Source organism: Psammomys obesus, unplaced genomic scaffold (genome assembly GCF_907164565.1).
Source record: "Psammomys obesus unplaced genomic scaffold, mPsaObe1.curated_primary_1811, whole genome shotgun sequence".
NCBI classification, from domain to species: domain Eukaryota; kingdom Metazoa; phylum Chordata; class Mammalia; order Rodentia; family Muridae; genus Psammomys; species Psammomys obesus.
The window spans coordinates 12,518,509-12,546,131 of record NW_026585689.1 but is presented as its reverse complement, the minus strand read 5'-3'; the positions used below and the strand labels follow the sequence as shown (position 1 = coordinate 12,546,131).

General features: G+C 41.9%; 1 protein-coding gene across 5 annotated transcripts in view; it reads left to right on the top strand.

Moving 5' to 3' along the window:
- The window catches only part of St3gal6 (ST3 beta-galactoside alpha-2,3-sialyltransferase 6), a 54,781-nt gene extending 28,071 nt beyond the window's left edge, over nt 1-26,710 (top strand). For all 5 annotated transcript variants that reach the window (XM_055594299.1, XM_055594306.1, XM_055594321.1 and 2 more), the window contains 9 exons: nt 4,601-4,700; nt 9,357-9,440; nt 11,814-11,917; nt 13,796-13,859; nt 18,619-18,714; nt 22,085-22,271; nt 22,368-22,505; nt 23,746-23,898; nt 25,645-26,710. In XM_055594299.1, coding sequence (XP_055450274.1) covers nt 4,612-4,700; nt 9,357-9,440; nt 11,814-11,917; nt 13,796-13,859; nt 18,619-18,714; nt 22,085-22,271; nt 22,368-22,505; nt 23,746-23,898; nt 25,645-25,731 — 1,002 coding nt within the window. In that variant the 5' untranslated portion in view covers nt 4,601-4,611 and the 3' untranslated portion in view covers nt 25,732-26,710. The remainder of the gene's footprint in view (nt 1-4,600; nt 4,701-9,356; nt 9,441-11,813; nt 11,918-13,795; nt 13,860-18,618; nt 18,715-22,084; nt 22,272-22,367; nt 22,506-23,745; nt 23,899-25,644) is intronic.
- Nucleotides 26,711-27,623: the final 913 nt, after the last annotated feature.

Here is a 27,623-nt window from a genome sequence, read left to right as displayed (position 1 = left end):
TCCTCCCTTCCTTCCTTCCTTCCTTCCATGCTTTTTTTTTTTAAAGAATGCTTAAAGAATCCCATGCTCAAGTGTGTTAACTTGTTGAGTGACTTCCATCTTACCCTGGCTGGTCCTGACCCTTGGTCTTTGCTCTAGAGAAAGCTTCCCTTAGTGTTATCTGCACTTAGCTCCCCTTTACTGTTATCTGCACTTCCAAAACAAAGTCAACAAAGCACCATGAGGAAGCCTTAGATTACCATTCTCTCTTTTGGGTTCTCCTCTTGCCTTGTATCTTGAGATGACAAGGTGACCCTCCTAAGGGACAGACTAAACTCTTTCTGTCTCTGTTAAATTGTATGATGGAGACAACCTGTATTTTCCTCACTCATCAAGAGAATCATATCCACACAGACACTTGGCTAGCTTATTGTGACTCTTACAGGCAATGCTTATAGGTCGTCTGTGAATTTAGAACCTCAATGTAAACTTTTGTTACTGAAGAGAAGAGGAAGCTGTTTTCTAAAAAGAAAACTGTGTGTGCATGTGTATGTATGTGAGAGAAAGAGGTACTTCTGTGTGTGTATGCAGGGCAGAGGTCAACATCGGGTGTCTTTCTCAATCTCTTTCCTCATTTTTTTGAGGCCAGGTCTTTCACTGAACCTAAGGTTCAGCTGTTTGGCTATACTGGTTGGTCAGCAAGCTCCAGGGATTCGTCTGTTTCTGACCACCACCCCAGAGTGCCAAAGTTAGAGAAAACACCAAGTCCTGCTTTTTTGGAGGTATGAACTCAGGTCCTCAAACAGTAATGTGCATAGCAAGCATGTTACAGAGTGAACCATTCAGCCCAAACTGTTTAATTTGGTTCTTGAAAATAATTTATGCACTGAAAAGAGTTATCAACCATGTGCCCTCTGTAAATGAGTTCTGACTTCCTCACAGCCCCCAGCCCACATGTTAAAGTAGCGGTGGCTTTGTGATACCCTGGTTTGAAGGGCACCTCTGTTCCAGAGTCAGCTACCCTTCATGTTTAATGTCAAACTCTTAAAATGTGCTTGCTTGTTATGTGGGAGTTGCATTCCAGACCCTATGACTTTTCAAAGCCACACGTCCTCTACAAAATCCTGGCTGGTTTTCCTTTGAATCCTTTTGCTCAGAGCAACATAGTCATTCCATTTATGGGATTACAATTAGTGAATTATTCTATTTGTGGAAGCTTTCTTTTTTCCCATGGAAAACAAAACAAAACAAAACAGAGGGACCATACATGTTTCTTGCCAGGATATCCTGGTTGGCCCTGGCCTACTTTGCACCTTGAATATCAAAGCTTTAAGTTGGCCATGAAATTCTAGAAACTACCTAAGCTTCCTCAATTTTTTTCCCCAGGTGCTGTGTACACCTCCTCAAAAGCAGGTTTGGTTAACATTTTGGAGAAGGGGGAAAACATTTTCTTATACTTCTTTGTTTTCAGTCAAACCACACGTTAATGAGTGAAAAACAGGACAGTACCAGGATTCTTTTACACATAGTACCATCCTTTATAAAATTACCCCAAGGGTATGTTTTGATAGACTATTGAATGCTAAATACTGACATTCTTTTCTAGACCCTTATGTGTAACTATATTTTTTAAAATTTTGCTGATAAGATACTGGTAAGGTTTTGTTTGTTTATTTTGGTTTTTTGAGACAGGGTTTCTCTGTGTAGCCTTGGCTGTCCTGGACTAGCTTTGTAGGCCCGGCTGGCCTTGAACTCACAGTGCTCCACCTGCCTCTGCCTCCCCGAGTTCTGGGATTAAAGGCATGTGCTACCTCGCCCAACTAATAAGTCTGTCTTTATTAGATATTTACATGAAGTGCGCTATTCTGAGTAGAAATTTAAATGCTTCTTTTGAGCATTTAAGTGAGTTAATTGGTGATAGCCTTGGGCTGTGGTCAGTTGTTTTCCAGGACAAGTGTGACAGCTTGCTGACATTGAGGGCTCCTTTTGCTTATAGACAGGTGTGGGCTCTGGAGCTACAAGCAAACTGTTTGACCTAAGGCCCCGGCCTCAGGTGGATTTGGGCTATGGATCATGTCATTTCCCAGGAATTGCACAAACTCAGACACGAGCTTGTGCAGACTAACGTTTATGCACCTAACCACCTTGCTTAACTGCTTTCTCCTGTCTTTTGAAACTAATTTATTATAAGTGGTACTTGGGAGTGGCGACTGCAGAGAGCAATAGCTGACAGAGAGAAGTGACAGGAAGCTCCGCCAGGGAAACATCCGCTTAGCGAATCTCCTACATTATCATTAGCACCAGTGAGTCTTAAGATGACCCTGAGTGAGAAAAACAGCAGACGAAAACTTAAATTTTTGTTCAGTGTGTTCCATTTACAAAGGCAAAAGGTGGCTTAAGATTGGCAGCCATGGGATAAGCGCATAGCTCAGTCAGTAGAGTGCTTTGCATGAGGACATGAATTTCACCCTCAGAATCCATGCAAAAAAGCTGGGCATGGTAGCACATGTTTATAATCCTAGTGCTTGGGAGGCAGGGACTGGAAGGCCGCCGGGGCTGTCTGACTAGCTAGCCTAGGCACTGTCTCAAAAAATAAGAGGGGCAAATGACTCATTACATTGTCCTGTGGTTTCCACATGCATGCACACATACACGTGTATGTACGAACACACACAATCTAAAAACAAAGCCTTTTTACCTTAACTTATTTTCCTCCTTTTAACTTATTTTCCCCTTACAAGGAACTGCAAATGATTCCAGCCTGACCTCACTTTGTTGTTGTTGTTGTTATTAGTATTAAAAATTTGTCTTGCAATTTATTCATTTTATATCCTGGTTGTAGCCCCCTCCCTCATCTCTTCCCAGTCCTACCCTCTTCTCTCCCTCTTCCTCTCTCTCCCCTTCCCCTAGTCCTCTGAAAGGAGGAGTCCTCCTCCCCTGCCATCTGATCCTAGCTTATCAAGCCTGACCTCACTTTGTATACTCAGGTGCTTGGAATGAAGTTGCTAGATATTGATAAGAAAGAAAGGAATGGTATGTGCAATGGTTGAGATCATCTGGCACCTTGGTAAGGGAAGCAAAGCAATAGTATACCAGCTTAAAGTTAAATTCACTGAAATAAAAAGATATGTTATAGAACTATGTAGTGTTTGCCTTTTGCATTTAATCTCATAGTAGAGTAGGAGTTTTTTAATGTCTGCTTTTGAAGAAAAGAACAGGGGTACCCAGCAGACATACTTTCAAATGTTCCCTCTGGTTCTCAACCTTCCTAATGTTGCACCCCTTTAATACAGTTCCTCATGTTGTGGTGATCTCCAACCGTAAAATTATTTCACTGCTACTTCATAATTACAGTTTTGCTGCTGTTATGAATAGTAATGTAAATACCTACTATGCCACCCCAAAGGGGTCTCGACCCATAGGTTGAGAACCGCTGGTTATGTTTCTGTCCCATAAAGTGTTGTGTGTATGTTTACACCCTAGAGAAGATTGTCGTCTATATTTTTTCCCTGTTTACAAAGGTACAATGAATAATACACTGATGCAAAACAAGGCTGGATACACCTATGCTGTGATGTTGAAAAGTCTAATAGGAGCATCTAAAAGTGGGAATGTTTTAATAGTTTTTTTCCCCTTGTTTTTCAAAATTAAAAAAATTGGGCACTGAAACTATGACACATAAGACTTAAAGTCAATTCAGGACCTAGAAGAGTAAATGGTTATTCATATCTTGAAGCACATACTCACTTTAAAAAAAAATTTAGTTTATTTACTTTACATCCCAAGCGTGTCCCCTCTTCCCCTTCTTCCAGTAACCTCCACTCCCCTCCTTTTTCTTTCCCCTCTTTTCCCCCAGAAATGGGGAGCCCCCTTCCCCTCTGTATTAACCTTCCCCAGCACATCAGGTCACTTCAGGACTGCCCACATCTTCATCCCCTGAGGCCAGGCAGCCCTGTCAGGGGGAAGTGATCCAAAAGCAGGCAACAGAGTTCACGTTAGAAACAGCACCCCCTCCGCTCGCCAGATGACCCATATGAAGACCAGGTTACATGTGTGCAGGGGCCCTAGGTCCAGATCATGCGTGATCCTTAGTTGTCTCAGTCTCTGGACTCCCCCATTGGACCGGCTTAGCTGGCTCCGTTGGTCTTGTGAGGTTCCTGACCGCTCTAGGACCGTCTAGCTTTCCCCAACATTTCCTCAGGACCGCCAGAGTTCTGCCCCATGCTCGGCTGCACATACTCACTTTTTACTGGGATTAAAAAAAAAGGTTTATCTTTTTGAAGTAAGGTTTTGGGTGTGAAGATATGTAAATTCTGAAATTCTGTTTTTGAATGGAGCTTTTACTCTTTTACCTAACATGAAAAAGTTTCAGGGAATCTTCTAGCTTTGATACCAGAGAACTTTTGGCTGTTGGAAATCTGCGTCATATTTTTATAAATTACTAAGAGAATAAACAGAAGTGTTCTTTCTGTACATTTGTTGAGGATTTTCAATGTTATAGACCCATGCCATTTTCTCTCTATATATAGATTTATTCACTAATTCATATATGTGAACCATTGTGAAAAAAAAAAAAAACCCTCTGAATAACTATCTTCCCTCTCTTTGGATCGTGTTTCAGGCAGGCCAGCCATGAGAGGGTACCTGGTGGTTATATTCTTGAGTTCCATCTTCCTCTATTATCTGCTACATTGTATCCTGTGGAGAACAAATGACTATGGGTAAGCTTCAGCTTTAACTACTCAAACATGACATTCAAACTAGTCTTCCACTTATTTGTTTAAAGAATATTCCAGGGTAATATTGTAGCATCTTGGCTATTACCTAGCTTTTCAATGTACACTTTACACTGTATACTATTCCAGTATGCCATTGATGGTTTCTTTAACAATTTGAAACTGTTGAGCAGGTCTGGGGAGATGGCTGAAGATGGGTCAAGCGCTTGCTGCACATGTATGAGCACCTGAGTGTAGGTTGCTAGAACACATGTGGAAACCACGCATGACCTGATGCATTTGTAAACCCAGTACTGGGGAGGAGGGATGGATTGGAAATGGGAAGATTACTGATATATGCCTGGCCCAAAAATCAGGTTCAGTTCCAGGGCTAGAGAGAATCTGTCTCAAAAGAACCAGGGGAAGAATGGTAGAGCAGGAAGATACACATGCGTGCATGCACGCACACACCACCCACCCACCCCCACACACACACGTACACACACACACGTACACAAACATACACACAAACAGAGATATACAAACACATAAACACATACACACGCCAGGTTTTTAAAGAGAAAAATCTTTCCTTAAAAAAATTATGTGTGTGTGTTTCTGTGTGATTATGTACGTGTGTGGAAATACCCAATAGAAGGCGTTGGATCCCCTGGATCTGCAGTTATAGAGGGTTGGGAGCCAACCCAGCATATGTGCTGAGAACTAATCTGTAGCTGGATTTAGCTATTTTGTGGGTTCTTCTTTCCCTACGCTTTATTCCCACCCTTTATTCCAACCTCCCGCCCCCTGTCTCACTCTCTATCACTAGATAGAACAAAAGGATAGAGTGGAAGAAAGAGAGATAGACATCTGTGAGTCTAATTTCTTTCTTCTTGTTTCTGTTTTGAGCACAGCTGCTCACAAACCACAACCAGCCCTCCTAAATACCAACAACCACCAACCCCACCTTCCAGAGCTCTAGCATTTATATGCTCTCTGAAAAATTCCCAGAATTCCCAAACATCACACAGTTGCAGAAACCATCTGCACTGTCAAATCCAGGCCTCTGCTAGAGCACGGGGCAAATGATAGTCAGCTTCTGCAAAGCAGCTCCATATCCCCACAGCAGGGATGAAAATGAAAACGTATTTTACAATAGTTCTGTGTTTAAAAAAAAAAAAAAAAGCTAAAATTTCAGAATTCTTACTACATTCACTGGAGGTTGGCTTCAAGAGTAGCATATGCTCTAAGCCTTTGAGTCTCCCTCACAGCCTCAACCTGTTATTGAAGCAATAGTCTTGAGTGTCTTCAGGACATAGCATTCTGTGTTTACACAATAGTTCATTTCCTTGAATTAATGAAGCAGTGCTTGGACTCAGTACCAGTTCACCTTCGGTTTCCTTTGTTTGAAAATATAGTATGTTTCAAATAGCTTTGACATGAAATATTAAATATGAAGGCGTACTGCAGAGAGATTTATTAGGTGTGTTTCTTACATTTCCCATGTTCGTCCTTTGGCTAAGAATAACGTTTCGTTTACCTTTTAAATTCTAAACGGATGTTACTACACAATTAAATCCAAATAAATCAGATCTTAACTTCCCATGTTAGACAGATCAGTGTTTAGTCAGTGTTTCAACAGGAGATCTTAGTTTGTTTCTAGCTATCTGGAAAAATCCCATGTTTCTCTTTCTGTACATCATCACTGAAGAAATATGCTACGGGAAGAAAACCTAATTCTAGGTGAATGGTTTGTCCTCCAGTTTTAGCCTTAAGACATAAATACTGGGTCAGAGAACCTTGAAGTCTGATTAAGAATTTAATGAAGATCTTCCCTCAGGACTCTCTCTCTTCATGTCTGCCACCTTCTAATAGTAGAAGAAAGGAGAGAAAAATGCAGTGTTACCTTTTGCAGTGCTATGTTGCTATTTGTAATAGGCGGGGTTCTCTAGAGGAATAGAACTCATGGAATGTGCACATGTTATAAAAGGGGATTCATTCAGATGGCTTCCGTGATAGGGGTTGGATAGTCCAGCCACAGCTGTCTGCCCTAGAGAGAGGCTCAGGTCATGCCGTCAGCTTGAGAAGCCAGAAGCTTCAGCATTCCCAGTCGCGTGATGAAGACCTGAAGGAACCTTCACATTGCTGGGTGATAGTTGACATTGGAAGACAGAAGAAGTTGGAGTCTATGCCAGTTAAGGACAGACATGCTCATAAACAAAAGGACAGGCAAGCTACATTGCTTTTTCCTCTGACCTTTTTCTATCTGGGCTACCTGACAGAAGGTACCATCCACTCTGTAGGTAGGGTCTTGTCCCCTCAGTCGAAATGCCCTCAAGGTCCACCCAGAGGCATGTCTCTTAGTTATTTCCAAATCCCATAAAATTAGATTACCTGCCATTCTCCTTTTCTATACATCCTGTTTATCACAGGGGAAATAAGGAAGATAATAAGACTTTGAATTCACTACTGCTTTTGTCATCAGAATTTGACAGTACCTGGGAGATCACAGCTAATATGATTAAATGACACCAAGGTTTTGTTTCCTCCAAAACTGCTTAAGAGGGACTGAGGTACCAAGCCCTTCCATAGCCTTTATGTATGGACCTGATGGGGACAAAAAGGGAACAATGACAAGACAGATAGACGGACACATGGATAGAAAGCTAGGTTTGGATGGATAGTCTGGATTCTCTACTAGAGAAACCCCAGCAGTATGAAAACTCAGTGTGTTTAGCATATATAGTTGAAATGAGAGGCCAAGTTATTCTATATAGATGGAAGAGAAGGCAGGGTTATACATAAGTATAAGACAGGAAGCAGGGTTGGTGGCATACAGCTGGATCAAGGTGACAGGTTAAGCTAATCTTTATAGGCGCAATCTTTGTAGGAGAACAGTCTTCAGGCCAGATGCATCATGGGAGAAAGCTATGGTGGACATTCTCTGCATATACTATCAACATGCAGAATTAGTCCCTCAAGGAAAACTTTACCATCCCTATGAGTCAGAAGCTATGGGGTCCTTGATAATGGCTATGTCCATGTAAAAAAGCACACTTTCACTCAGGACTTCATTCATTCAGGGCTTTCTTTGTTCCCTATACAGTTCCCTGGCATTTAGCTTCTACATAAACAGCCAGGTGTGGTAGTACATACTGGCCAATGGGCCTAGCCTAATCCGTAGACCACAGTTCTCTGTGAGAGTTTAAGACAGCAAGGTAGAGGGCACCTAAGGATAAACCATAACCAAAGTTGCCCTTTTGTGTACACAAATACAACAGAAACAACTTAGCAGTTAAGGCACTTGTCATGCAAGTAAGAGGACCAGACTTTGGATTCCCACAATGTACAGTGTGGGAGCTCACCTGTAGCTCACGCTTTGTAAGGCAGAGACAAGTAATTCCACAGAGCCAGCTGGGCTCACAAGACTACCATATTAGCGAACTGGATTGTGCGAGGGACTTTGCCTCAAAATAAAAGTGATCAAGGGAGAGTGCCAGTAGTGATCTTGAGCCTCTACTTATCCATGCACACATGTGGGTGCATCCACACATATGTGACATGCATACAACACATACACATGAAAAAGAAAAAAAAAACATACAGGTGATTGTCTTTGTTTTCAAAGTACCTAAACTCTGTCTTCATTATATTCTAAAACAGCTGTTGATTTTCTGTCTTTTTGTCACTTCTGCGTTTCTGAGCTTGTAAATGTAGTGGTAGACTCACTGAATATAATGCAGCTCTCTGGCTAGCCATGCTGCTCTACCACATCTATGTTTTAACCTTATGCATAAAACAAGTGGCCCTTACCATGGCAGCATTCTCCAAATATCCCATTTCATAAGGACTTACATCCTTCTAGTTCAATAGCTTACTCATTCTAATTATGGAGATTTCACACTTTTAAAAACTGAAACTTATTTGTCTATAAAAGGTTCCATCTATTCATATTGAGTCCTATTTATACTCGGAGAATGATTAATTTTTTACTTTGTCTTTTTCTCATTCGGTTGCTTGAATTAACTTTTAAAGCATCCGTTCTCCATAGAATTGCTGATCAGTGAGTTCTTATGTGAGGTTATTTTCCTCTTCCCTGGCTATTTCCTCTCATCACCTACTCCTCCTTCAGATTTATTTTCCCTGTTGTGTTTCACAGTACCCCTTTAAGTCATGGAGATAAGCGCTGCATTTAGGAGCCCCGCCAGCCAAGAACCTAGGGCATTTGATATGGCTGTCAGTGGTATGACCTGTGACATCCCCAAGACAATGGTCTGTGGACCCTGCCCAGTCAGTATTTCCACTGTCTATCACTAGGTCTTCCCACATATGACCTGGGGTGTAAAAGCCTCATGCACTTGTGCTCTGGGTTTGGTTTTGCCAGCCTTTGAAGGCTTCTAAAACCTAAAGTGTGAGGTAACCCTGTCAGTCACTGCTTCCTTAATCCCAAAGGGTGCCATGACTGTTTCCATTCTCCCTTGCTTTTCACTTAGGAGTTTTCAAGCTTGTTGAGGATTTGGAGAAGGCTGAGTTAACCATCAGGGCTGTGTGCATGTGTGTGCATGTGTGTGGGAGCTACACAGTGGGTTTTTGGGGTACACGTTCCTCCTTGAACAGGATTCCTGGTCCTGGCTTCTCACTGCTGCTGTTTCTTTTTCCTAGGGTCTCACCTCTGGATTTAATAAAGACGAATAAAAGCAATATCCAGTATTGTAAAAAAAAGCCACCTTTCATCTCTCTCCTGAGGTAAAAATAGACATAGATAAAACAAAACAAAACAAACAAACAAACAAACAAAAAACCTGGCCACACAATATATGCCGAATGTGTTTGTGGTCATTTTTACAGTGTTTACTTTTTCCATGCAAATCTTGGTACTTGGTAGATACTAGATGTGTAAGAAAGTATGTAATGGACTTGAATATCCTGCTGTGTGCCTATAGTCAGAATGAACTCTGAGTATATTTTAAGGAAGTTTGTATTCTTTTTACGTGGGTGAACCTGGAGAGGCCTACCTGCATTTGATCAGAAAAAATGAACTTTCCTTAGGCTTTCCTCACCTCCTTCCTCCCATCCTTATTTTACTTTTATTATTATTATTATTATTATTATTAGAATTTTTTTACTTTTAACTTAGAATTAGAATTTTTTTATTAGAATTTTTCCCTCACTTTTACCAAGCTACATAAAATGCAAATGACTGAGCTACATGTAATGTGATTAGAGAGTGATTGTTACGGCTGCCAGAAATTGCAATTTACTCTTCCACAAACATGTCTATCCTATGGCCGGATCACATACTTAACAAAAGCAGCGGCAAATTCAGTTAGGCATGTTTAACTGTATAACACATTTTTTTTTTTTTTTTCTGAGACTTCCCTCCCCCGAAGTTTTATTATTTCTTCAGGACTGCTAAGTGAGTAGCTAAGATTGCATTCAGTGGGACAGATAGGCACGTGTTTGTCACTTGTACAGGATTCTCTAAGGATGCTTCCTGGAGCATGCTAACTTCTTGGAAATAGAGGAAAACCAGCAACCCTGAGAAGGCTTCGCTCAGGAACCTGGTTTGTGTGGAGGACTCCTTCCCTGCTCACAGGAATTGAACTTGTGTGCAGATTGCAGTTTTGTCATTTGTGAGCTAATGGCTCCGTCTCTGAGCAAGAGCTTCACTGCCTGTACTTACCTAGAAGGCTTTTGTCAGGGTGACAACTGAACTTAATTGTAATAAAAGACATTTTAATGTATATAGTGCACTGTGAGTATCAGAATTATTACCAGTAAAATTAATACCTATCGAGGCTCTTGCTATGTCTGACATATTGTCCCAAGTAATTATTTTTAATTTTTATTAATTATTTTTAATGATTATTACATAATTATAAGCAACGAACAGAGGTTTGACTAAAAGCTCATGCTAGTTAGTAGCCAGCATTCCTGTCACATCACTCTGACTGGCTAGGAAGAAAAGAGCCCTTTACTGGTGCAGTGCTTTAGGGTTTGGTTTCTCCAAGAGCACAGGGAGGATCTTGAGTTTTCCCCAAGCCTGTACCGCTCACCCAGCACTTCCTCCTCCCCAGTGTAGGTCCTGGGACTTGGGGAATCAACGCTGATTTAGAAATGACTCGTGCAGGTTGGCTGGCTCCTAAGGCTGCTGTCACTCCCAGTGCCGAAGCTAGGGTATGCAATTAGTCAGGGGTTGCTGGTGCTTTACCTGTTGCCTTCATTTGAACGCAATGCTGGTTAGTAATTGCAGCTCTTAGGAGCAGGCTAAATCAATGGCATTCTTGCTCTGTGGCTCTTGCCATTTTTCTTGCAGCATCATGAAATCCCAGCCTCACTCTGGTTTCCACCTGTACCTTTAAATGTAAGCGCAAAGCAGATGAAGTACGCTATCGTGGCCCTGCAGTAAAGCTTGGTGGGTCCTGCCCTGTAGCCTCCTGGTGGTCTCTCTGGTGGGAGAAAGTATCTTACTAATAAAACATGTTAAGACTGTTTCTCTCTCTCTAATAATGTGAATAAACACTTCTCTACTTTGTAATGGTCCCATAAAAACTGATTTGGAGTTAAAATTCATTCACCCCACATATTAAAAAGGTGTTGACTCAGGGTATCCTGTGTCTGACTCCACAGTGGCTCTTCCTATCTTTGTCAGATGGCCCCAGGAGAGATGTAGGAGTCACAGCGCACATCTCGAAATCAGAACATGTACCAAAGACAAGTGTCTACAATTTTTGTTCTTGAGTAAAGTTTAATGACATTAGGGCAGAGTGAAATTCTCTAGCTGTGCTTAACTTTCAGTGTATCTTTGTTTTTACAGTTGGTACAGTTTGCACATATGGTACTCTTAGGTTTTGGAGTGGCTTAACATCAGTGCCTACATCACTTCCTGGCCATCACTTTCTCACCCGGAGTTGTTCTGAAAGCATGGTTTTACTTATACTATAATGTAATGTTGGTCCCTGTACCTGAGAATTGCATAGCTCTTCTGAACATCTTAAATTATTTAAAAAGGGTTTGTAAAACTCACGTCATCTGCTGCCTTGAGGTTCAATTGAGATCATAGATGGCTAAAAACTTGTAGGTATCTGACAAGGTCATGCTTTTATTATTTCCTTCCAGGTTTCCTCGGTTTTACCCATTTCTGTGTGCAGGTGATTTTGAAAAGTCTACTTACGCGTACGGTAGCAGGAACTTTGCTTTGCCCTATGGCACAAAGACATCAGGTCAGTGCCAGCGTTCTAATCCTGCCTGATAATCCGAGTGGGTTTTGAGGACCTCTTAGAGGCAGTGTAGCATCAAAGAATAGTAATGGCAGGCTGTGAGTGTGCGTGTTTGTGGTGGTGGTATTGGAAAATGGATTTACTTTTGTTCTGTCACAGTGGCACTTAGCTGGGCTCACATGCCTAATAACTTTATTCTAGTTTAGAGTTAGTAGGATTACCGTAAATGGTAATTTCTTACCGATCGCTTCCTTATACCTTTGTGTGTGTCTTGTGTCTTCATGTGTGCATGGGTAGACATGTGGACGTGTGAAAGACAACCTCAGGTGTTCTTCCTCAGGCACCGCCCACCTCTTTTTTTTTTTTTTTTTTTTTTTTTTTGAGGCATAGTTTGTGCTGGCCTGGAATTCAGCAGATAGGCTAGATTGACAGGCCAGTTAGCCACAGGCCTCTCCCTCTCTCCACCTGTCACAGCTTGCCCTGTGCTATGAAGCAAGCACAGGCTACCATGTTATTTATGTGGATTTCAGGAATTGACCTCAGCTTCTCATACTTGCAAAACAAGCACTTTACTGACCCGGACATGGCCCCAGTTCTGTTTCTCCTCTGACTTATGTATTCTATCAACAAAGTCTAGATCAGTGGTTCTCAGCCTTCCTAATACTGCGGCCCTTTAATACATCTCATGCTGTGGTGACCCCAGCTATTAGATTGTTTTGTTGCTGCTTCATAACTGTATAATTTTGCTACTGTTATCGATTATAATGTAAATACTGTTTTCTGATGGTCTTAGGTGACCCCTGTGAAAGGGTTGCTCAACCCCAAAGTGGTGGTAACCTATAGATTGAGAACCACTTCTCTAGAGCCTTAGATTCCCTCCCTCCCTCCTTCCCTTCCTTTCTTTTCTTTATTTCTTTTCCGAGACAGGGTTTCTCTGTGTAGCGTTGGCTGTCCTGGACTCTTATAGACCTGCCTGCCTCTGCCTCCATGAATGCTGGGATAACAGGTCTGAGCCACCACACCCGCTCTATCTCTAGTATTTTGATTTCACGGGTAGATTTTATTTTCATCAAGTTGAGAATTATTCAACCTCTTAGCAACACAGCAGTCTTCCCGCTGCTCATTGAGAGCTTTTGGGGTTTACATGGCTTTGAGCTCTACGTTTTAGGAAGATGTTAAAAACAACAAGGGGTGGCAGAATTATGATTTTGTGAGACTTTACTTTTTCAACTGGTCCTGGTTTAGAAATGTTGACATTTATACTTCAATATTTTGCAGAAGGCTAGGGATATAGCTCAGGTGGATAGTGTTTGCCTGACATGCTTGAAATCCTTGGTTCAGTTCCTAGCATTATATAAACCAAGCATTGTGGCCCAGACCTGCAACTCTGGCACTCAAGAGGTGGAGGGTAGGGAGTTCTCTTTATATATATGCATGTGTATATATGTATACATGTATATAGTATAAGTATATATACATATATAGACATGTATGTATACTATGTACATGTATGTATACATATATGTATATATACACATATACATATATTCACATAATGTATATCAGAGATTTTGTATGTATTGGAAATTTGACTTAAATTCACTGAGTTTGATTTTACGGTAAACTTCACAGTCATCTGTTAATACTAATTTTTCTTACTATTTATGACTGTTTTTGTATTGATCATCACTCTTTGGAGGCAGTTTCAGAAAATTTACTATCTTGAGAGTGCTTTCTGAGTACCATGAACAAACTGGATAAGCTCTTAATTTTTCATGGAATAACACTAATGGCCTGTGTGCTTTTGGGAAGCTGGGCAGCTCGCTGTCTCTAAGAAGGTGCGGTTCTCCTTCTATTCATAACACTCTATTTGTTTTCCAGGAGGATTTTTTCATGCTGTCCTTTCACTACTGCCGAGTTGTGATGTCTTTGATGAGTTTGACAAGTGAGTTTATTCTCTTCTCTCCAACTTCTAGCTTGATTTAAAGTGACTAAAGTATTTGCCTCAAGGAATGCAAAGTGCATGTACTCTGGCTGATTGCATGGGATGTATGTGTTGCTAAAACTCCAGTTCCCACCCATGGCATTCTTAACCCATGTTCATCGTCTCTAAGTTGTTTGTACTAAAAAATGAAACCACTTGCTGTGGTAACCAGCACAGAGCCTCCATCCATGGTAGGTTCCTATGCCTTCTGTGCACATCTAGCAGCTTCCTCATAGTCTTTCTCTTTTTCTTGCTTAAAATGTTGACCACTGAACCTTGGAAAAAGTTTCTTACTGACTTGGTCAGGCTGTCCCCACTATTTCCTCTTCATTGCTGCAAATGCCCCACTTTCATCAGCCTATGCTTAATTCACTTGACCCTTTTCCCTTCACTTTCTTCTCTCTCACATTTCCAGAACTAAAACAAGACAACAACAACAAAACCCAACCTTTTTGCTGCTGTTTCAAATATAAATTCTTTAAGACTCTATTAGTTTGGTTCAGACAACTTCATCAAGCATGCCTGATGCTTTGGTGTATTTTACTGTGAAGGAGAAAACATGAAAGTATTAGTTAAATTTGTAAGTTGGTTATTTCCCCTCCCCCTCTCTCCATGCATGATGTCTACAGGGCTGTCCCAGGGCTAAGATCCTTTTACATTGGACCCTTCTGTTCCTCAGTATGGGGCTTCCTTCTTATGGTCCAGCATGAAAGATGGAGTTCAACCCATCACATCTTCATTCCTTGAGAGGAGGGATGAGAGGAGGGATGGGAGAAGGGCATGCACTACTTCTTGAGGCTTGAACCTCCCTGCCCCCACACTGGATGTCTCAAGATGTTCATCACTGTACTTAGTGATGAGAGAGCCAGGGGTACCGACAATAGAAAGCTGTAGCCTCAGCTGGAAGCTTGACATCTCCCATGGAGCCATTATTTCTATCATGGGAACTGGGAAGTCTCACAAGCCGGAGTTTCTCAGGCTCTCTCTTCCTTCTCCCTCCTTCAGAATTGATTGTTAAACATTTGCTAGCAACCGCTGATGACCTCCCATTGGGTAGATTCCGGCACCTCGCCATTTACCTGGCTAGAAAGGTGATGGCAGAGGTTGCCTGTTGTCACTCGTTGTGTGCCTACCGTTGAAAACAGCGAGTCCTGGGCTGGCAGGATGGCTCAGCGGATATGGGTGTTTGCTGCCAAGCCTTACATCTTGGGTTCAATCTCCAGTATCCATATAGTGAAAGGAGAGAACCTACTCTCTGTCACATTGTGTGACAAAATGTAATAAAACATGTCTGTCCTGTTTTAAGGGACAAAGGAAGCATGGTGATAGTTCTTTTTAGTAGCTTTCTCTGTCACTTCTTTGGTCTCAAGTGTTTGTGTGCCTTGGAGGAGTCTAGAGTCAACTAGGCTAAATAGTCCAGAAAAATCTTCTCTGCTCTGCTGTTGCTTTCTCATAGATGTAGGTCCCTCTTCATCCAAGCCCAGTGAGCATCGCTACCATGCTCAGTGAGCTTCACTAGAGGTGGATATTTCAAGGCAGTTGCAAGGGACACTTATATAGAGCAAGCCCACATGCTAAGGTTATGACTTCTTGACGTCCATGCCACTCCCTTGATCTAGCCTGGTCCTGGTGCCAGGGCCATTGCAATCTTTTGTGTGGGATTTCATCCCTCCACAACTAAGAGCAACAGAAGCCTTGGCATTCAGAACTGCACTCCCACTTCAAGTGCACAGACTAGCTCCCCACCCCCAACCAGGAGACTGTTTTGATCCTGCATCCTGGGTAGTTACACAGTAACTACGTATAAACAGCTTTCTAAGGGAAAAACCTGTCTAAGTCAGGTGGAAACTAAGTGGGGGATGGGCTGTAAAAGCTGCCTTCCTGCTCACTGAAATAGTATCCATTATGTCTTAACAGAACTTGGTTGGATTGGTTATGAGTCAACGCAGGGCAGGAGCCTGGGATGGAAGCGTAAGAGGCCCTATAAGCACAGTGAGGGGCTGCCTTCCAACATGTTGCTGATGGAACATGATGGACATGTTGCTGAATGAAGGGTTGTTTACCTCCAAGCCTTTGTGGGGTGGAGGTAACTGAGGGCAAGGGGAAGTTGTGATTTCTACATCAACAGATGGGTCATTTGTGGGAAAAGCACAGTGCAACCACTATCTGTTTTCTTTCATTTCTGATAGATGCTGAGAAAAGAGAGATAAGAGCTGGGGCTACCCAGGCTGGAGGAAAGGGCCCTGTCTAACAAAGCAACATGGAAGATGTTAGTGATTTCTGTATTTCACACAATGCAAAAACGGAAATGAGAGGTCAGCTCCCCCAAGCCAAGTTCCCAGAGATGCTAGTGAAATCTGAGTACAGAACCTCCCGTCTCTTGAACGTTATTTTAGGATTTGGCTGCAAGGAATAAGATGCTATTGGAAAAGGGCATCCAGTTGCACCACCTTCAATAGCCGGTTGCCTGTGTGAGTTTCAGAAAAATATGTAGGTCTCTGTGGTATCCTTTCCTTTGAGGAAAAGTATATCAACTGGAATCCCGCTTTTCCTCTAATAAAGGCCCTTTCTTCCCCTATCCCCTGTACGAAATGGAATTCCTACAAGCATTTGAAAACAGAATGGAATTCCTACAAGCGTTTGATACTGAAGTTTGATGAGCAGGAATAGCACTTTGTGGTGAGCTAGTTGTAGAGGATCCTATAGGAAAGATCTGCCTGAACTCTGTATCCTTTGCCCTCTTGGCTCAAAGTGGTAGGTCTGTGGGAGGTCCAGGACTTGGAGTTTGAGGGGTTACCAGTGGCAGTGGCATGACAGGCACACACTGTCTTTAATCCTTAGGTCCTGATGCCACCTGCAACCTAAGGAGAACATGCTGGGAATGCTATGATTCAGCCTGTCAGTGCATTGCAGCATTAAGCACAAGGTAGAGCTTATGAGCCAGGAATTCTTTGTTGAACCCCAGCATAAGTCCCAAGGGCCGTGCTGGTAGCTTCTGCCTCCAGCTGCGTGAGCCCTTTTGTGTTTGGTGTAGTCAAGCCTGACAGTCTGTTCCAGCTGGTGGAGGCCGGAGTCCTGTTGTTTGTTCCTGCACTTAGGGGAAAGCAGCCCCTCCCTGGATAGAAGAGCTGAAAGTGGCTTTCATGGAGGCAGCGGGGTTAGACTGATGAATACAGACACTCTTCCCTCATCTCCACTCAGGCTGTCTCATGGAAATGGCTGCATTTCTAACCTGATTGTTCTGAGTGGGCTCCTTGGTGCCCGGCCTCGCTCAGGACTTGCAGTAGGGAGGTGGAGGCAGCTTCAGCACGATCAGGCAGGGGAAAGAGCTGACCCTGTGGTCCTAAAGAGGGAATTTCTCGCTGTAGAGCTGAGGATAACAGCTATAATATCCTGAAAACAGGGGTCTGATTATCCAGTGGTGGCCGCCCTGTAGCAGTGAAGAGCAGAGAGCTTTGGTCAGCTGCAGTTTGTATGGGGGTCATACTTGTTCATAGAAGCCTCTAGACACAGGTTACTTTCTTAAAATATACAGACATAAACGACACCTCCAGAACATATTGTAACACATAGGGTATCCACGATGGGAAGGTTTGTGGGCACTTTTTAATTTATTTTTTTATTTAGACAATGACCACTGTCTTTAAGTCCCCAAAGTCCTGACAGCCATAAACAAAACAAAACAAAACACTGGTGCTTCTTGTTTTTTGGTGAGGTAGACACTGGTGTTGGCAGAACCGATATTTATTAATTGGAGCTAAGAGCCTCCAGTTATGGCGTATAAAGAGTGATCAGGGGAGAGGGGCTGGTGAGATGGCTTAGTGGGTAAAGGGGCCAGTTGTTCAATCGCCAGTACCCACGTGATGGAAAGGGAGAAACAACTACTATAAATTGTCCTCTGATCACATTTGTACACCCCCCCCCGGCCCCCCCAACACAACACACACACTATTTCCTAGGCTTAGTGGACAGTGGTCAGAGGAAGAAAACACTCAGCCGGGGCCACATGAGCTGAGCCAATGCTGTGCTCCTCAGGGGGCTGGCTCTGGCCTGAAATAGCAAGTTCCCTTTGTGCTCTCCCTAAAGCTTCTTCAGAGGCAGAGTGAGCATCGTGCTTGGGCGAAACACCAAGAAGCAGTCTGTGTTTGAGAAATTGAAGTGAGCCCAGGCAGGGTTCGCAGAGACAGAAATCCGCTCGTCCTCTACCAAACTGGCCATTTCTACACTCAAGTGATGCAAGAGAAGCCAGGGCTAGATGCAGGATGGGGAACACTGGTTTAAAGCATAGATAGCGGTGTAACGGGAGCCGTGCTTGCACCTTGCACGCTGATGGACTGCCTGGGTACTCTGGAAGTTCAGAACCAAACGCTAGGTCTATCTTTTTGGAGTTTGGACTTTGCATGCTACATATTTTTTTCCCCAAATTTATTTCTTCATTTGTCTATCAGGAGATAATCAGTTTTCTCTGAACTGGTGATTTTAAGGATCATATAAAGGAATGTGCATGAGCCACTAAGGGTTGGTGTCAACCGCGGTGATTCGCTTTCCCCAATGGCATTATTTTTCTTGAATCTCTGGACCTCACTCACAGTTGGTTCTTCTTCTACTTGGATGACTAGTGAAATTTAACTTTGTTCCAGAGAGCAGGTGCAGTTCCTGGGAATCGTCCTGTCTCATTAGTGTGATTACTCAGCCATTCACTTATCTCTCTGCCCAACAGAGTGCCCTGTAAAAAGTGTGTGGTGGTTGGAAATGGAGGCGTGTTGAAGAACAAGACACTAGGTGCAAAGATCGACTCGTATGATGTAATAATAAGGTAAACATGTCTCCTGTTTGCATACCTAGAATTGCTTGAGAAGAATGGGGCTTCCCATTCCTGGCCAGCTGTGTTTTAAAAATGACCATTTTGTGCACCTGGTTACACAGCTTTCTGCCTCGGTCACTGGCTCTAGTAAACTAGATTTCAGATCACTGATTTAGTAAATATTTAGTAAGTCCACTTAATATGCCAGGGACATAGGAGGAAGCAGAGCATGATAAGATTGTTCTTGTACCTTGTGGTGTTTACATTCTAAAAGAAGGGGGGACAGTAATTAAATACTTGAGAAGAGATTTTAAGTATAATATAGACAAAAGAGATGATAAAGAATTATCAAGTGACAGCTTGGCAAGGGATTATCGCATAGAGGAGAAGTTTGAGTTTTAGAGAGTGGAGGAGCAGACCAGACAGAGGGCATGTGTACTGTTCCTCGAGAGGCTTTTGACAATTTGTGAGGAGTACCAGATAGTGCAAGCTCAGGAGGGTGGTCTAACCAGACCGGAGGGGATGGGCAAAGAACAGGCTATGTAGGACTTTTAAGGTTAGAAGAGTCCATTTTTAATCTTAAAGCCACTTAGGAGCTTTGGAAGCCTCTTAGATAGGAGCGTAGTGAAATATGATTTTGTCTTGAGAGCATTGTGGCTGCAGCAGACAATTGAACACACGGACAAGGCAGAGTATGAGGCATCAAGAGAAGTTGTATTCAGGCTGTAAATGAAGGGAAGGGGGGAAGTGAACAGACCGACGGTAGGTTACAAGCGGTTGTCAAGATTTGCTGCTTTATTACATGTGGCAAGTCCTGCAAGCAAAGGAAGCAAGGGACCTCTGACTTCACTGTTGGCTAGAGAGTTATAGAATCATCTATCAAGACTCAGAGAGACAGGTTCAGAGGAAAGTAAAAATTTCTGTATTATGTCAGCTTTTGAGATGTGGAGTGGGTAAGCAGGCAGTCACATAAACAGGCTAAACTTTTCAATAGTGACCAGCCTATGAGTTTTATTTCAACCAGTGGCTTGGTGATATTCCCCAGGAAGAGACAGACACACACAAGAGAGGGCCTGGCACGGAGGTTTGTAGCTCTTAAGACTCAAAAGAGGTTGAACTAGGAAAAGGAGTGATCTGCCCATTAGGCGTGAGGAAAATGAGGTGACTCCAATTGCCAACAAGAGGGCTGACTGTTTTAGAAGAGATTTCATCTGGGTCCTAATTAGGATGAATTGTTGTCCAAGCGCAGAAGGGGGGTCTGCTGGATTGTCATCCTGATGGTCACTGGTACCCTTGATAAAGGCTGTAGCGAGAAGCCCAAGTGGAATGGATTGAGGAGAGAACGACAGATGAAGAGCCAAACCAGTATCGTCAACTGTCAATGTTCTGAGCAGTTGAAAAATGAACTGGGCCTTAGAGGTGGTGACAGAATCTAAGAAGGCGTATGGTTAAAGTGATTGAAATGAGTAGTGAGCCTGGTATAATATAAATAAGAGGCCATAGGGTTAAGAGCTCAAGGGTGATTCTTTTTTTGTAATGGGAAGGAGACCCATGACTGTGGCCACAGCTCTCAACAGTCTCTGATACACAGTATAAGGGAATTATCTTTCCTATCTCTATTGTCTGAATGGAAGGGAGGTAAGGTTCTTATTTGGGTAATATTCTCCCTTTATCCTTCTCCCTTTCCATCTCTCCCTTTTCTCTCTTCCCATCAACCCTGTGTGTGTGTTTTAGAAGTAGCTTTTTTTTTAATTTTTATTTTTTAATATTACAGTTTGTTTACTTTGTATCCCGCTCCCTCTCTCCCTCCCAACCCCACCCTCCCACCCTCATCTCCTCCCTGCCCTTTTCCAAGTCCACTGATGGGGGAGAACCTACTCCCCTTCCATCTGATACTGGTTTATCAGGTATCTTAAGGACTGGCTGCTAAGTCCTCCTCTGTGGCCTAGCAGGGCTGCTCCTCCCTGGGGGTTGGGGGAGGTCAACGAGCCCGTCTTTGAGTTCATGTCAGAAACAGTCCCTGTTCCCCTTATTAGGGTACCCACTTGGATACTGAGCTACCAAGGGCTACATCTGAGCAGATGCTCTAGGTTGCATCCATACATGATCCTTGTTTGGAGAAACAGTCTCATAAAAGACCCCTGTGCCCAGATATATTTGGTCCTGTGGAACTCCTGTCCTCTCCAGGTCATATTAACTCCCCACCCTTTTTTTTTTTTTTTTTTTTAAGCAGCCACTGTACTAGTATACTGTGGCCATACACTGGGAAGGCCTTGTGTGTCTGCAGGTTGCCTGGGATACAAGCTGATTTCTGCATACTTTTGATTTATTACCCATTTTGAAGAAGCTGTGGTAATTTATAAAACAATAGGATTTATCCATTTCACCACTTACATATGTTACATATGTTTAACTCTAATACTTTTTAGAACCTCAGCAAGTCTTTGTAGGGAAATACCATGGGTACATTTTTAAAGCCACTTCAAGTGTCTTGTATTATATAGAGTTGGTGGCAAAAGAGTGAAACAGTATTTATCCTCTCAAGGGACATTGTTTCAGAAACAAAACAATTATTCATTTTTTAAAAATAGAATGTCTTTATAGTGTGTGCACAGTGAGTGTCTAACCTTGGCCTTGACCGTACATTAATCCAGCAGATCTTTTGTAGTGTTTTAGTTCAGTAGTAAAAGGCATTCATCTACTTGTGCTGAGTGTGGTACAGAGTTTTTATGGGGTTAATTTCTTTAAAGAAAAATAAGGATGTACTTGTTTTATGAATGTTTGTCTGCATGTAAGAATACTGTGTATGTGTATCTGGTGCCTGTGGAGACCAGAAGAGGGCACTGTATCCCTTAGAACTAAAGTTAGGGATGGCTGTGAGCCAGCACGAGGGTGGTGGGAACTGAACTCCAGTCTTTTGGAAAAGCACCACATGCTCTTAACTACTGAGCCATCTTTCCAGCCCAGAACACAATTTCAACCGGTTTTCACATTAAGCTCAAATGTGATTATCCATGCTTCTCAGTCATGTAGGTGCACATCCATGTCATTTTGGGCAGAGTAGCCTGTAGGCATGTAACTTTCTCAGTACTTCAGGGCCATTAGCTGTTAATCTAAGGTAGGTTTGTGTAGTTATCCACCATGGTCTCTTTAAGCTCTAGCAATTCTGTGGTTCTGTATTCTCTCTCCTTTTAGTCATGTGCAGGTCATACTGAATGACTGATGTTGTAATTAGTTTTGGTCATTTCTGTAAAATATTAATCAAGTCTCTTGGGTCTCAAGATTGCAGGAATAATGACTGCTGCTTGTCTAATTCTGAAGCCACTTGATGAAAATGGCTAATATTTCACTTATCCTGTATATGTTGTCTTATTACCCACAGGATGAATAATGGTCCTGTTTTAGGACATGAAGAGGAAGTTGGGAGAAGGACAACCTTCAGGCTTTTTTATCCAGAGTCTGTCTTTTCAGACCCTACTCAAAATGACCCCAATACTACAGCTGTTCTCATTGCTTTTAAGCCACAGGATTTAAGGTGGCTGATAGAAATACTGACAGGTAGCAAAATAGTAAGTTGACAAAACTATTTAGATTCAGATTACTTTCAGTATTTTCCCCCTTAAAATAAAATACATTCTCAACATTTTCTGTGTCCTTTATTTCAGGCCACTGATGGATTTTGGAAGCAACCAGCCTTAAACCTGATCTATAATCGATCTCAAATCAGAATATTAGATCCATATATTATCAGAGAAGCAGCTTATCACTTTCTTCATTTTCCCAAAGTGTTTCCCAAAGATCAGGTATGTATGTCATCACATAGTTTCAAATTAAAGATCCAGCTAAGGGCAGAGAGGAACATTAGAACTTTCAGAGATTGTGATGAACCATGGCTCAGATGGGATTTTCTTAAGACTACAGACATGTTTATGAAATTAGACACCAAATGGTTATTATCTAGTGTTTTACAGGTTACAAATTGACTGTGAGAAGTGTGTATTTTGGGCTTGTTTTGTTTTTGTATAGCCTTCCCAGGCTCTTTTTTCCAAATGTCCAATACTAATTTTTTTTTAATATTATAGTTTCTTAACTTTGTATCTCTGCTGTATCCCGCTCCCTCTTTCTCCTCCACCGATACTAATTTCTTAAAGTCTTATCTTTAGTGTTGTAGAGCAAGGTCACTATGACTGGTGGGTTGGTCAGCAGCATTGAGTGGAGAACAACTTCAGGACAAGGATGTAGCTTTTCAGTGTATAAAGAATTGTCTCAAGCTTTCGGTGTTCTTCAACTTCATGTTACATGAAGTGCCAGAGGTATACCACTGATCAAGAAGTAACTCTCTTAGCTCAGTTTTGGAGGTGCCCATCATGTGTCGGGGGTGATACACCATTGTAGGAGTGTTTTAGAATACTCACATCTCAAAGGCTGGAAAGAGGGAGGGGGAAAAAAACTGTAGACCATTAGGCCATAAATGAGTGAAATGTGTGTCCTGACATTTTGTTGATCTTTTTAATTCTCCAAAGGCAGCATCTTTCCCATGGGAGCTGGACTCATGATGTTTGCAGGATGCATTTCACAGCTGCCCTTTGACCTACAGCTGCAGCTGTATTTTATTTTAAAAACTTTCCAAGATATTATTCATAGTGTGTGTCCTTCTTAGAGTAATGTATGCTCTTTGGGGCTTGAATTTTAGGCATAACAATGGCCTAACTATTTCTCTTTTTAATGTTTATAAATCATTTTCATCAGAGTAAGCCAGTCAACTATGTTTGGGAAGAATGTAGCTTATTTGTATGTGTGTGTATGTGTATACACATATTTTTAAGAGTTGTTTATTTTACATTATGGGTACTCTATTTGTAAGACACTTGATTACCAGAAGAGGGCATCAGCATCAGATCCTAGTACAGATGGTTGTGAGTCACCATGTGGTTGCTGGGAATTGAACTCGGAACCTCTGGAAAAGCAGTCACTGCTCTTCACTGCTTAGCCATCTCTCCAGCCCCGCTTATTTCTACCTTTAAGTTTCTGATTTCCTCTTAGAAACCCAAACACCCTACGACAGGAATTATCGCCATCACAATGGCGTTTCACATATGCAGTGAAGTCCACCTGGCTGGTTTCAAGTACAGCTTCCTCAGCCCAAACAGTCCTTTACACTACTATGGAAATGCCACCATGGCTTTGATGAAACAGGTAATTTTTATTTTTTACTATTTAAAAACCCTTGCCTTTAAAATTGTGTACATTGCATCCCCGTTTGTAGGTGCATACTTGTGTGGGTGTCTCTGGAGGCCAGAGGTCAATGTTGAGTGTTAAAACAGTCACTCACTGGTACAGAATTTACTAAGCAGACTCGGCAATCTGGCCAATTAATCATAGAGATCAGTCTGTCTTCACCCAATCCAGTGCTGGGATCACGTAGATCCCAGTTATCACCACTGGCTCTTTTACACCTGTGCTGGAGGGAGAACTCGGGTCCTTGCCCATACTTTACCAACTGAGCTTTGCCTCCAGGTGCCTGTGTTTTCCTTTTTACACTCTTGAACTCCCAAAGGCTAAAAATAGGATTTTGGTCCAGGGATTATTTTACTATAGCAGCAGTTTCTAACTTGTGGATCTCAGATTCTTTGGCTAGTCTCATGGTGACTGCTGTTTCATCTAACCACAATAGGGACTGAGTCTTATTTCAGATTTTAAAAGAAATACTAAATATAATCAACTAGTGTGTAAGACACACAGACTCACCAAATCATTATGGTCATAGCAATTGTGTTCACACTTTTGGTTAAGTAGACAAAGTGGTCTAGAAACATGTAACCCTGTGAAAGCCTTGATGACGACAATGTGGCAGGCCTGTTTATCACATCATGTTCCTTTTGGTCAGACACTGATATTGGTGCACTTGAATGTGAGGTTCAAGTTTTGAAGGAGAAGCGATTTCCTGTTTCTGGAGTTCTTCATCCTACACCATAAATGACACAAAAATATTACGTCTGAAATTTTGAAGCATGAGTTATTTGCTATAAAAGTATATGGCAATAGCTCATGAAATCCGTCCTCCTAAATAATCCCTGGATACCTTAGAACTAGGGAAGTGACAATCATGTTGAATTTTGCTGTTCCTCTAAACACGAAACCAAAATTTTAAGCTTGGCACGAATTTGAGCTTTTCCTCAGCTCTAATTTCCCATAGCACTTGTAGAATATTGAAGCAACTCCCTGGGGATATCAATAGAAAGATTAAAAAAAAAATGGTACTTTACAATGCTAAGCCTCACACCCAGCTCCAGAATTACTATTTTTTGCAGTATTAGGAACTGAACTCGGGCACTCATGGAGGCTAAGCAAATACTCTTCAACTGAACTAGTATCTCAGACATTAAAAAAAAAAAAATCTTGTGTGAGGCAGGGTCTCTCCTTGTAATCCAGGCTGGCCTTCAATTTATGATTCTCCTGCTTCACCTTATCAGAGTTATAAGCACTGCAAAAGTATGTATCAGGCTCAGAATTGTTGTTTTAAAGGTGGAGGCAGAGGGTCAGGAGTTTAAAGTCATCCTCCATTACACAGTAACTGTAATCCTATATGGGCTGTACAAAATGCTGTAGAAACCCATGCACCCTGCAACCACCAGGTTTTATGGCCTCTTATGCCCAAGTCAGTTTTTAAGACTGGACTCTGGGTGTTACTCTTACATTGCACATTCTGATGTAAATGTTTGGTCTCGGTATAGTTCACCACTCCAGGTGAAACTCAGGTGGAAAAGTGACTCAGGGGAAGCTCTAGAGCAAAAGAATGAGCCAGCAGGGAAACAGGGTCCATGTAACTTGTTGCTGCTGTCTGCCCTTACTGTGAGGAACTTTTACGCTGAGTAGCTCTCTTCCTTTGACAATGTCTGCAGAGTGGGAATGATGGCCATCGTATGTCATTTTCTTTTTCAGAATGCTTATCACAATGTGGCTGCAGAACAGCTCTTTTTAACGAATATTATAAAGAAGAAAATGGTAATCAACCTAACTCAAGATTGACGATATAGATTTCAAAAGATGACGCTAAACAGTATTAGTTTTTATTTTTGTACTGCAAATTTTAGTTTATTTTTAAATATGTTGAACTTGTGAAATAATTATGTATATTAAGTCTGTTGCTGCCTGGTGATTTATAACCACCAGCTTAATTTCTATGAATGTATTTATGAAAAACACAAAAACCTTTTAGTTAAGATATCAGGGAAACATGTAAAGTTTTGATTGTGTTTTTTAAAAAACAAGCTGGTGTCTTGAGTTGTTTTAAAATACCCCTTTGTAGTTCGCTTATGTGAAGGGCTCTAGGATATTTAGATACGTATTAAGATTGGTTGTTCCTGGGCACGTGACTGGGAACCAGGTGCAGAAAACTGAAACCGACTGGTTGTGGAAGTCCATGGTACTCATGGTGGTTTAGTTAAGTCCCCCCTGTAATTGATGAAAGCAGCAATTGGCTGTGTTAGGGAGTAAACCAGAGCCTTGTACAAGTTAGGAAAGTACTCTCGCACCAACGAGCATCTTGAGAGTTTGCTTTTTGGGGAGATAGGTTCTTCCTATGTAGCCTAGGCTGGCCTTGAACTTGGTTCTCTTGTCTCTGTCTCCCTAGTTCTGGGATTACAGCTTTGTGCCACTGTATCCTACAGCACCAATTTTAAAATACCTTTTTCTTTAAAGACAGAGTCTATGTAGCTTTGGATGGCCTAGAAGCCATAATGTAGTCCAGGCTGGCCTTGAACTCAGAGTTGAGCCTACCTCTGCTTCCAGAGAGCTGGGATTAAAAGGTGTATGTCAGTTGACCTGTTCAAAATAAAAAAAAACACCAAAAAAACAAACAAACAAAAAAAAAAAAAAACCAAAAAAAAAGCAAGTTCAAGAATGAGCAAATTTATTTTCCTAGTTTAATGTAGTCATTAAATCTTAAGTGTTTATTTGAAACAAATTAGAAAAGTAAAACAATGCAAGTAAAGCCTTAAGATTTGAACTGATTTTCTGTTTGTTTATTTGTATGGGAAAAATGTCATATTTTACATGACTAAATTTAGCCTTCAATGAAACATTTACTAGGCCATTTCAGGTACATGAGAGAAGAGTCAGATGAAACAAACGAGAGCTAGCCCTGTAAGGCAAGTTTCCCCTTTCAACTGTTAATGCACAAACCAATGGTTACTGGGGTAGAATGGAAGAAGAGAGAACAGTGGAGATGATGAAGATGGATTCAAATGCTGTCAGAAACCTGAGTTGAATGAAGAATTACTGTCCTTTTTTTATCAGTAAGCATTATTAGAAGCATTGGTGTTACTGGCAACCAACTTGCCCCACTAAAGAGCAGCTATAAAGAGAAAAAGAACAATTGAAAAACCTCATAAGCAGGAGGGTGACTTAGTTACTGACTGGGATCTGACAGGCTGGCTCATGCTGGCACTGTGTCGAGCTTCGTAACTGAGGTGGAAGCTAGGTACCAGCTGACTCTCCATGCTTTGGGGGAAGGGGGGGAGGGTTCTCTTTTATTGCACAGCCACACGGAGCTGTGCTGCCCAGATTCACTTCCACAGTAAATCTGGCTTGAGCAGGGTGGAGCTGGCAGCAGGGAAGGTGGGAGGGAGGGGAGCAAGGGAAAAAAACTCACAGGAGTATTCTGGAATGATGCTATAAATACTGGTCATAAAATGTGACTGACTGTTGTCAATGTTGAGAAATTTGGTATTTTATGGGGTATGATGTCAAGGTTGGTTTATTTAATCCAAATAATCTGAGCAAGACACATATAATTTATTAAGAACACATTAGAATCTCACTATTTCCAACAGCCTAAATTCTAGCGACATATACAGATGTCAAGTGACCACAGCGCATGCCGAGGTAAGAAAAGTACATTCTGGGGTAGAACTGGCACT